This window comes from Austrofundulus limnaeus, unplaced genomic scaffold, assembly GCF_001266775.1.
Source record: "Austrofundulus limnaeus strain Quisiro unplaced genomic scaffold, Austrofundulus_limnaeus-1.0 Scaffold874, whole genome shotgun sequence".
Classification (NCBI taxonomy): Eukaryota; Metazoa; Chordata; class Actinopteri; order Cyprinodontiformes; family Rivulidae; genus Austrofundulus; species Austrofundulus limnaeus.
In genome coordinates, this window is record NW_013953276.1 from 75,686 (window position 1) to 86,938 (window position 11,253).

An 11,253-nucleotide genomic window follows, 5' to 3' on the forward strand; every position below is an offset into this window, starting at 1 on the left:
CTAATAGAAGTAATTGCTTTATGTTTGAGAAGATCCAGCATAAAATTTGTTTTTGTGGAGGGTGATATTGTTGGCCTTTTAAAGCTTTAACATTGTGTAATACAAGAGGTGAGATATTCTCCATCACAAAACTCCATATCTTACATCATGAATAATTGTACCTTTCAGTAACGCAGCTTTAAAGCACCATTATATATAAAAATTACTTCAGTTGTGACACCATCTATAGATTTGTACACAAAACAAAGATAACTTTACATGTTCAAGCTTTATTTATGTGCAGCACGGTCCCAAACAATAATATTAACTCCAAGATATTTACAGTAATAGAATACAAACTTTGGAATGTAAATACAAAAAAAAAAAAAAAACTGCATTCGTGCAACATTACAAAGGGAAAAAGACAAAGAACAGAAAGGAATGATTTTGAACTAAAGTGGAGGATGAACAGAAACAAAGGACATTTGTTCCAGAATTAAAATGGGATCTTTTGAGCTCATTTACAGCATTTAAACTTTGAACTGTACACTAAACTAATTTTTGAACACCTGCAGGAACTAGGAAGCAGACTCAGTCCACTTCTTCCATTCTGGAGGTGTCGTCGTCCCCTTCGAGTGGGGGCATGTCCTCAGTGGGAGCAGAGGTGGTCTCTTCTGTCGTCATGTCGTCTTCATCGATACCTGAAAGGATGACGAGAGCAGACATTAGGGAGCATTTTGTGGAATCAGCTGTTTAAGTAAAGACAGGGTCAATTCYGGAGCTTACCAAGACCCAGTTTGATCATTCTGTAGATGCGGTTGGCGTGTGTTTGTGGGTCCTCCAGAGTGAACCCRGAGGACAGCAGGGCGGTCTCGAACAGGAGGATGACCAGATCCTTCACCGACTTGTCATTCTTGTCGGCCTCTGCCTTCTGCCTCAGGGTCTCCATGATGGGGTGGTCCGGGTTGATCTCGAGGTGCTTCTTGGCSGRCATGTATCCCATGGTGGAGTTGTCCCTCAGRGCCTGYGKRTTCATGATCCTCTCCATGTTGGCCGTCCAGCCGTAGGTGCTGGTGACGATGCAGCAGGGTGAAGAGACGAGGCGGTTGGAGACGGTGACCTGTTCAGAACAAGATTGTTAGTTTGAGAGTTGCATAAATGCAGCATAAAGTTGTACATGTTCAATTTTTACATCTGCTCACTTTTTCCACTTTCTTCTCCAAGATGTCTTTCATGATCTTGCACAGGTTCTCAAACTGAGCCTTCTTCTCCTCCTGCTTCTTCTTCTCTTCCTCGTCCTCAGGCAGCTCCAGGCCTTCCTTCGTCACTGAAACCAGGTTCTTTCCTTCAAACTCCTTRAGCTGCTGCACACAATACTCGTCGATGGGCTCTATCATATAGATGACCTCCAGGCCAGCTTTGCGGAGACGCTCCACAAAAGCAGAGTTTGCAACTTGGTCCTTTGTTTCACCTGGAGASAAACCGTGTCACAGGTTTTAAAATCATTTAAGTTAAAGGCAATCAGTGCAAATATATCTTGTAGCACTGTTAAAAGATCCTCACCAGTGATGTAGTAGATGTGCTTCTGATTGTCCTTCATACGTGTGACGTAGTCTTTTAGGGAAACCATCTCGTCTCCAGAGGCAGAGGTGTAATAACGCAGCAGTTCTGACAGCTTCTTTCTGTTCTGGGAGTCTTCATGGATACCAAGCTGAAAGGAGAAAAACAAAAACAAATGTAACTAGAGAAATTACATTTCCTGCAAAAAATGCTTACTGATGAATAAATTAGTTGAAAGCTGCTGAAGAAGCTGAAATATTCTTAAATATCAGAAAAAGCTGAAGATAAAAACGAATAAGAGTTTAAAAGTGGCTGGTTGAAAATACTAAAAAAAAAAAATGACTTCAAAAAAAAATTCAGCAAAATAGAATCCAAGGGAAGCTGAAATGAGCGCAAAAGTTGAAAAAGCAGTAGTGTAAAAAATACCGTAATTTATGAAAGTGTTAAGGATGTTAAAGACAGATCCCTTCCTTCATTTTCAATAAGAAAAAAAAATGGAAAAGCTAAAAATTTAGGAAAGGATCAATTGCTGAAGGGTAAGACAGAATCCCCCAAAGGAGCTGCCTGCATCACCAAATGMGTGACCAGTTCAACACATTTATCTTATCTAGAATATCTGGAARTATGCAATATCATCCCTAGTGTCTGAAAAGTCAAAAACAGTCATGTAGAATATAAAACAGTTGGGGTATCCTGTTTATTGTAGACAGGATGTGTCACTGATTACAGAGTTTTAACTATTTTTACCTACAAAAAACAAGACTTGCGCGGTGGGCTACAATCAGCAACTCTGGTATTTAAACTAAGCGTGTTAAATGAACACAACGTATTCAGTATCCAAAATCTCATATCTATTGCGTTCATCCAGCGTAAATCGCAAGTTATTGCTTCTTATCTGTGGAATGCTGCTGAACCTGCAGTTCTACTCCTTTTTGTAGGTTTTCTTATGTCTAGAAAAACTGAGGCCTCTCCCTTTTGTGTGCAATTTATCTTTGTTTAATATGTTTGTGTGTGTGTGTGTGCGCGTGCTGTTGAAATTGCACAAAAAATTCAGGAATGCCAAAAAATAAACTCCAATAGGGAATTCTTTATAAGCACTTACACAAACAAATACAAACTTCCCACAAAGGCAATCACAGTATAGCCATTTAAAGGGGTCTTTGTAATTTTCAGCTYAATTATGAAGCAATAGGGTTGAAATTTGATAAAATATTTCAACTCTGCCTTGTTGGATATGCAACAAGTCAACCACAAGATGAATCTCTGCTTAAAAAAATAAATAAATAAAAATAATAATTTCTCAAAAATTACATGATTTTCTACCTTAATATTCTTGGAGAACTGCTCATAGAACTTCTTGTAGTTGTCCTTGTCCTCTGACAGTTCAGTGAACAGCTCCAGGCACTTCTTGACCAGGTTCTTGCGGATCACTTTCAGGATCTTGCTCTGCTGCAGCATCTCTCTGGAGATGTTCAGGGGCAGATCCTCTGAGTCCACCACACCCCTGATGAAGTCTGAGGTGAAAAAAAGAAAACTTGAGTAAACATCAATTTTCTTTCCTGTCACGATCCTATTGTAAAACTCCAGGTGAGGATGAGTAAACATCACTTACTGAGGTACTCTGGGATGAGCTCGTCACAGTTGTCCATGATGAAGACTCGGCGCACGTACAGCTTGATGTTGTTTTTCTTCTTTTTGTTCTCAAAAAGGTCGAAGGGAGCACGACGAGGAACAAAGAGAAGAGCGCGGAACTCCAGCTGACCCTCCACTGAGAAATGCTGCAGGAATTTAAACAGAAGTGATTTTTTTTTTGGTCACAACTCAAAGATTAAACAATTAACCCAACTAAATGAAACCGAGGCTCACTTTGACTGCCAGGTGATCCTCCCAGTCGTTGGTGAGACTCTTGTAAAACTCTCCGTACTCCTCATTGGTGATGTCATCAGGGTTGCGGGTCCACAGAGGTTTGGTCTTGTTCAGCTCCTCCTGATCGATGTACTTCTCCTTGATCTTCTTCTTCTTCTTCTTCTTTTTCTCAGAGGACTTGTCGTGGTCGTCGTCCTCGTCTGAGCCGACGTCCTCGATCTCTGGTTTATCCTCGTCTTTCTCCTCCTCCTTTTCCTTCTCTTTCTCCTCCTTGTCCTTCTCCTCCTCCTCAGCCTCATCGTCACTCACCTCCTTGTCTCGCTCCTTCTCCACCTGGCAGGAAACATTTCATAATCCGTTCATTATTCGAGCTCGTTTTGCAAAACCGAAGTCAATTTTGTATGAAATTTAAAAATGATGTTTAAGGCCATTTGGTCTAAAACAAATTAAATTTTGATGGATCTTAAATACTCACAAAGAGAGTAATGGGATAGCCAATGAACTGTGAATGCTTCTTCACAATCTCTTTAATTCTTCTCTCCTCAACGTACTCAGTCTGATCTTCTTTCAGGTGCAGAATGACTTTTGTTCCACGTCCCAGTGGTTCAGCTACAGAGGAAAAACAAGTTAATGCTTAGAGTCAMAAGTACTACAAAATTACCAGCATATCTGGTCAAACTACTTACAGTTGTCCAGTCTAACTGTGAAGGACCCTCCAGCAGAGGATTCCCASYCYTACTGTTCATCATCGTTGTGCTTTGTGATGACKGTCACCTTCTCGGCCACCAGGTAGGCYGAGTAGAAACCCACGCCGAACTGGCCGATCATGGAGATGTCGGCTCCAGCCTGCAGAGCCTCCATGAAGGCCTTGGTGCCGGACTTGGCGATCGTGCCCAGGTTGTTGATCAGGTCGGCCTTGGTCATGCCGATGCCTGTGTCGATCAGGGTGAGGGTGCGCTCCTCTTTGTTCGGTCGGATTTCAATTTTGAGGTCCTTGCCCGAGTCGAGCTTGGACGGGTCGGTGAGACTCTCGTAGCGAATTTTGTCCAGAGCCTGTTGAGCGATAGGGAACAAGTTAACATTTTGTTAGGACTACTGATTTGCACTTATTAATCAAACACATCAAGTACTACAGCAAACTTACATCTGAAGAGTTGGAGATCAGCTCCCTGAGGAAAATCTCTTTGTTGGAATAGAAAGTGTTGATGATCAGGGACATCAGCTGAGCAATTTCAGCCTGGAATGCGAAGGTCTCTGCCTCCTCCTCCATTGGTTGGTCATGTAGTTCAGGCATCTGAACAGGAGATAAAAACACTGACCTTTAGGACAAGTGGACTACAAACTTATTTTACARATGCTTTACAGTGTAATATCGAGGTGCTACATTGATGGTTTGATGGCACAGCTGATAAGATTTCAGCAGGAAACACTTCCTACTTTGATAGCAGCATTCCCCAGACATTAGTAATGTGGGTGGTCAATTGTGTTTTGTTTTTCTTAATATCAACATTTTATGAGTAAGTAGAATAATGAAAGTCTCATTTGCAGTGGATTGCATTTTTTTAATCAATTCAATAAATGATCAAACATGAAAAGCATTTATTTCATAGCAATCAGACTGTGGAGACTTTTAAATCTACTTAAAACTCATTTACTCCCTGGCCTTTCCTTTCCTTTCATTCTGGTAGAGTTTGAGATTCTTTTAAATGATAGTTTTTAATGTTTTTTCTGGATTTTAAAATTGATTTTATTGTCTACATTTATGTTTTGCTCTGTTTTACTTGGTCAACTTTTGTTTTTTTTATGCGCTATTTAAATAAATTTACATTGACATTGAAAAATTTTTTTAAACACTCATTTATCTATTTTGCCTGCCTGCATCATTACCCAACATGCACTTTTTAAATGTTCAAGTKCTTTTGGTGACATAAAGTCCACGAAATTATAATTTTTAAAATCAAACTTTTGAGAGCGTTCACACATTAAAAACCTGAAACTAAATTAGAACCAAATCAATTTAAGATTAACTCACTCCTTTAYTTATACATACTGCAAAATTACTAGTATATTTAATGCATTTTGCCTTGTCTTCAATTAACATTTGCCAATTTTATTAATTTGAATAGTCATCTCAAACAGAAGAAAAAGCATAAACACATTTTTAACTCCCACACTGGGACATTTAATATGAAAATGCAGCAAATTTCTCCTAGACTGATCTTTGTCCTTTTTAGAATTAGAGCAGTGAGAGCGCCCCCTACTGTTTTACTGGAAGAAGCGCGACCTTCTAGAAGCTACCAGGCTGCCGAGGGAACTCTCTAGCATCTTCTACGGTAATCCCAAGACCCTCCCCTCCCTCCCTTCAGCCAATTGGATTGAACGCATGTCAGCAGAYCTGCATCCCTAAGATTAAACCTTAAAATTGCTTTGTGTGTGTGTAGCATATACTAACTGCTGTCGCCAACAGTACATTTCTTTAATAACAATTTACTAAAGCTGCATGCTTGCTAATTTACCWGTCTTGACGATTAAACTAAAATCATTTGTGACGTTCCACGTATTGTATTATAGCAAACATTGAAATAAGGCCACTTAAATGAATCATAAGACGTTTAAATTAAATTGCGACAACCAAACTTATTAATGTATGAATAAATTCGGAAAACCTTGCAATTTGAATTTGAAGTTAAACGCACCAACTAAAAAATAAACATAAGCTATACCGTGATTCGTTGAAGTGTACAATTGTACCTGCCATAGTTCAATTAATTAAAAAAAACCATTAATTTACCTTGATCCTCTAGGTGTACGACGAGCTTCACAACAAGAAGAATACTTCGTCTGGTGATTCCTGTCGTGAGCGCGTGTCGGTGCGCCTTTTATACTAGCTCAGTATTCCAGAAAATACCCACCAAAGCTTCCAGAACCATCTCAAATCTTCCACTACACGAGCTGTGTGGTGGCCGCTTACCGGTCAAGCAGAGTGTCAATCATTTTTTGTATACGCCCTTTTTTCCTTTTTTGGCAGATGGAGGCGGAATCGATKGGGGATGGTTTGGAACAATCAAGAAAACGTGGGAGTGGATCTGAAATCACTGAAAATTCTAGAATACTTAGTAAAAACATAATAAAGTAAAGTTTATGGGAAAACTTGTATGCTATTATATTGTCAACCCTACCTTCCATTATTCCCTGAGTGAGAACCATTGTATTGAAAGCTGGCAAAGTTACCAAATCTAGCATGTAGTKATAAGAATTACTTCATTTGTTATTTGCAAACATTTTTATTACAAATTTGAAAGCTTTACATATAAAATGTAATGGTTACAAAAAGAGACATGAGTTTAGAGTACTTAGTGTTTGTTTTGTATAAATAGTAATTACAATGCAAACAGAAACATCATAGCCTACATTATTTCAAATAATTTGYTACAATAATCAAGAACGGGAGTTTGTGTTAAATAAAATGATTTAGAGGGAAAAAAACTTACAAAAATAAACATTAGAAAAGCCTGGAAATATCTAGCAAGTATTTTAGTCAACTTCCTCCATTCTTGATGTGTCATCATCTCCTTCCAACACTGGCATATCTTCATCAGCAGGCTGAATGACATCTTCAACTGCAGAATCATCATCATCAATCCCTGCAAAAACAACAATGTATTCATTATCAACCAAAGCCCATTTGAAACAAGATTATTTCCATTTGTGGTAGTAGGAAGAAAAAAACGTACCAAGACCCAGTTTGATCATTCTGTAGATGCGGTTGGCGTGTGTTTGTGGGTCCTCCAGTGTGAACCCTGAGGACAGCAGGGCGGTCTCGAACAGGAGGATGACCAGATCCTTCACAGCCTTGTCATTCTTGTCAGCCTCTGCCTTCTCCCTCAGCGTCTCGACAATTGGATGCAGCGGGTTGATCTCGAGGTGCTTCTTGGCCGTCATGTATCCCATGGTGGAGTTGTCCCTCAGCGCCTGYGKCTTCATGATCCTCTCCATGTTGGCCGTCCAGCCGTAGGTGCTGGTGACGATGCAGCAGGGTGAAGAGACGAGGCGGTTGGAGACGGTGACCTGTTCAAAAAAAAGCAAAAATGAAGATTTTAGCTGCAGCAGAGGGATGCAAACTACAAGCATTGGATTTTAAAATACAACACTATTGCACAACTTGTTGTTCAACTTAATTGATGGAACAAAGATACTAATGGGTATACAGCTTCACCTTTTCMATTTTTTTGTCGAGGATGTCCTTCATGATCTTGCAGAGGTTCTCAAACTTGTTTTTGAGTTCCTCTTGCTTCTTCTTCTCATCTTCATCTTCAGGCAGCTCCAGGCCTTCCTTAGTCACTGAAACCAGGTTCTTCCCATCGTACTCCTTCAGCTGCTGCACGCAATACTCATCAATGGGCTCAATCATGTAGATGACCTCTAGGCCACTTTTGCGAAGGCGCTCCACAAAGGCAGAGTTGGCCACCTGGTCTTTGGTCTCACCTGTAAATGTCGTTATGAATGATGTAGTCATTGTACTGTCATCCAATCATTTTTAATCAATTTTTATGAAGACATAACAAGCAATTTACCAGTGATGTAGTAAATGTGCTTCTGGTTGTCCTTCATGCGAGAGACGTAGTCTTTCAGGGAAACCATCTCATCTCCAGAGGCAGAGGTGTAAAAACGCAGCAGATCAGACAGCTTTTTTCTGTTCTGGGAGTCTTCATGGATTCCAAGCTAAAACATAATTATGTTTTTTCTGTGTCATCAGAATTAAACCTCAAAGTCACATTTTATCATAAAGGTAGACATCTTAAGAATGAAAGTACCTTGATGTTCTTGGAGAACTGCTCATAGAGCTTTTTGTAGTTGTCCTTGTCCTCTGACAGTTCAGTGAACAGCTCTAGGCACTTCTTGACCAGGTTCTTGCGGATAACTTTCAGGATCTTGCTCTGCTGCAGCATCTCTCTGGAGATGTTCAGAGGAAGGTCCTCAGAGTCCACCACACCCTTGATGAAGTCTGAATATGGGGATAAACACTGATCAGTCATCCAGACATTATTTAACAAACTATAAAAATTGTGAATGAAAGACTACTTCATTTAAAGGGATCCTACGGATGGTTTGTTTGTGATACTTTGTACTTACTGAGATATTCTGGGATGAGCTCCTCACAGTTATCCATAATGAAGACCCTGCGCACATAAAGCTTGATGTTGTTTCTCTTTTTCTTGTTTTCAAATAGGTCAAACGCAGCTCTTCTGGGTACAAAGAGCAAGGCACGGAACTCCAGCTGACCCTCCACTGAGAAGTGCTGCAGTTTCAAGTAAATAAAGCAGAATTTCAATTACTAAAAACAGCAGGACCAAGAGGAAAGATGACAAAGGGACTTGTGTTTTTTGGCATCACTAACTCACCTTGACTGCTAGGTGATCCTCCCAGTCATTGGTGAGACTCTTGTAAAACTCGCCATACTCTTCGTTGGTGATGTCATCGGGGTTACGGGTCCAGATGGGCTTGGTCTTGTTCAGCTCTTGAGCATCAATGTACTTCTCCTTGACCTTGTGCTTCCTTTTGTTCTTCCCATCTTTTGAATCCTCGTCCTCGTCTGAACCCACATCCTCGATCTTAGGTTTGTCCTTGTTTTCAGCAGCATCTTTCTCCACCTCCTCCTCCTTTTCGCCCTCATCCAAGTCTACTTCCTTCTCTCTTGTCTTCTCAACCTGGAACATATGAGAGTTATGAATATCTCCTTTGGTTTGACATTGTTACTTTTCATATATGGTTATGGGTCCAACTTGGATAAAGTACTGAATAATAACTTACAAAAAGTGTAATAGGATAGCCAATGAACTGTGAGTGCTTCTTCACCACTTCCTTAATACGCTTCTCCTCGCAGTATTCAGTCTGATCTTCTTTTAGGTGGAGGATAACCTTTGTTCCTCTGCCAATGGGCTCACCTATAGTTAATCGAATTAACATAAACTAAGTGTCGGATAATGAATTTTTGATTTTTTCATTTTTCATCATGCAAGCAAATTTATTTKATTAAAGAGAATTAAACATACCATTGTCAGGTTTGACTGTAAATGAGCCACCAGCTGATGACTCCCACACATACTGTTCATCATCGTTGTGCTTTGTGATGACCGTCACCTTCTCGGCCACCAGGTAGGCGGAGTAGAAACCCACGCCGAACTGGCCGATCATGGAGATGTCGGCTCCAGCCTGCAGAGCCTCCATGAAGGCCTTGGTACCAGACTTGGCAATCGTTCCCAGGTTGTTGATCAGGTCGGCCTTGGTCATGCCGATGCCTGTGTCGATCAGGGTGAGGGTACGAGCGTGCAGGTCGGGCCTGATTTCAATCTTAAGTTCCTTGCAGGACTCAAGTTTGCTGGGGTCAGTCAGGCTTTCATACCTGATCTTGTCTAAGGCCTGTCCAAAAGAGACAACCGCATTAACAAAGAGTTATTTTTCCACAAATTTGAAAGGTGCAATTGTATGAAAAATTTTATATTTCCTTACATCTGAAGAGTTGGAGATGAGCTCTCTAAGGAAGATTTCTTTGTTGGAGTAGAAAGTGTTGATGATAAGAGACATGAGCTGAGCAATCTCAGCCTGGAAAGCAAAGGTCTCCACTTCCTCCTCCATAACGTGTCCAGTGCTCTCAGGCATCTAAAGGGAAGCAAACACATTTTATAAAACTGCATTTTATATATTCATAACATTATTGAATTTTGCTAATAATGTTTTTAAATCTCTATGTTCATTCTTGACTTTAAATGTCAAATTGTTCCCCTATCTCTATCGAAGACTGCCACATGGCTCACATGTGGTCCAGAGTCCTGCTGGTCCGTGAACAAATGTCCCATCTGTCAATCAACAAGTGGGCAAGCGAGTGGACTGGTGCTTCCACCCTATGGCTTTAATGTCATAATCTAACATTATTTGAATAAGGAAAGTAAAAAGTTGTAACCTACAGATAAAATAAATGATACATTAAAATTTTAATGAGAAATAAATTGATTTATCAATATATTTTCATTTAAAAAAACGATCTGAAGTTAAAACATCGAATATCTTTTTTTTTTGTTCTAAATGATGTGCCTACTTGTTCTGCTCATTAGTTACTCCTTTCTGGCCCTGGGTCACCCTGCTTGCCATGTGCTCCCTACATGTTGTAGTCTCACAAAGAACTAAGATGGGGAACAGGGCAACTCTGCTATTATAAAAAGAACTGTTCTGTACCCTGCAGTAAATTCAACCAATTATTTTTGTCATTCATACAGTCCAGTACTGAACACTGTTGATAGGCCAAATGCTATTCCAGTCCTACCTTGACTTAAATCTTTGTCACTTCTTTAGGATAGCTGTCAAACAAATCACTTTTCTTCTTTCCTTTTCTCTCAGAGCTTCAAATTTCTGCGTCACTGCMGCTCCGGTGGTTAGTMAAGTCTCTCGTTGATGCATTCAAATGAGTTCCTTCAGAAGTTTATGCGGACCCAAGGCCATGCCGGTCTTTTTATACTTCAGGGGTGGGTTTCTCGAAGCTCCTCTTTAGAAACTTCCAGAAGATATGTTCACTACAGTGAGGGAGAGGTGCTGAGGAATGGRCGGGAAGAGGGTGGAGGGGTGGGTGGCAAGCGAGAGATCCCTAAAGTTCATGTGCCCTTATAGGGCTGCAGAGTCACAAGGAGTGCCCGTCACTCACAGCCAGAGCTTTCCTGATAGCTTGTCTGTATGCTGGGCCCTCTACGCCCCTGTTAGTGTCACAGCTGTGCATTGCTTTTGCTGTCACCTGCTGCTGGACATCTCCATGAACTCGCCCATAGTGAACTATAATGAACAGCAGGCTCATGGGTT

The 11,253-nt window shown here is 40.5% G+C and overlaps 2 protein-coding genes across 2 annotated transcripts; both read right to left on the reverse strand.

Annotated features, from left to right (window-relative positions):
* Positions 1 to 249: 249 nt before the first annotated feature.
* On the reverse strand, positions 250 to 6,314 carry hsp90aa1.2 (heat shock protein 90, alpha (cytosolic), class A member 1, tandem duplicate 2). Its single transcript, XM_014029252.1, is given in 11 exon segments — positions 250 to 680; positions 766 to 1,099; positions 1,182 to 1,450; positions 1,543 to 1,690; positions 2,863 to 3,053; positions 3,152 to 3,317; positions 3,406 to 3,738; positions 3,881 to 4,014; positions 4,092 to 4,458; positions 4,550 to 4,699; positions 6,197 to 6,314. Coding segments are annotated over 10 exon segments (2,202 nt in total). The 5' UTR covers positions 6,197 to 6,314; the 3' UTR covers positions 250 to 570.
* Positions 6,315 to 6,669: 355 nt separating this feature from the next.
* Positions 6,670 to 10,907, reverse strand: hsp90aa1.1 (heat shock protein 90, alpha (cytosolic), class A member 1, tandem duplicate 1). The gene is made up of 11 exons (XM_014029253.1): positions 10,727 to 10,907; positions 9,916 to 10,065; positions 9,459 to 9,825; positions 9,217 to 9,350; positions 8,808 to 9,113; positions 8,539 to 8,704; positions 8,220 to 8,410; positions 7,980 to 8,127; positions 7,622 to 7,890; positions 7,140 to 7,473; positions 6,670 to 7,049 (listed from the first exon to the last, which is right to left on the reverse strand). Exons 2-11 carry the CDS (start codon positions 10,063 to 10,065, stop codon positions 6,940 to 6,942), a joined length of 2,175 nt encoding a protein of 724 aa, XP_013884707.1. The 5' UTR covers positions 10,727 to 10,907; the 3' UTR covers positions 6,670 to 6,939.
* Between the last annotated feature and the right edge of the window lie 346 nt (positions 10,908 to 11,253).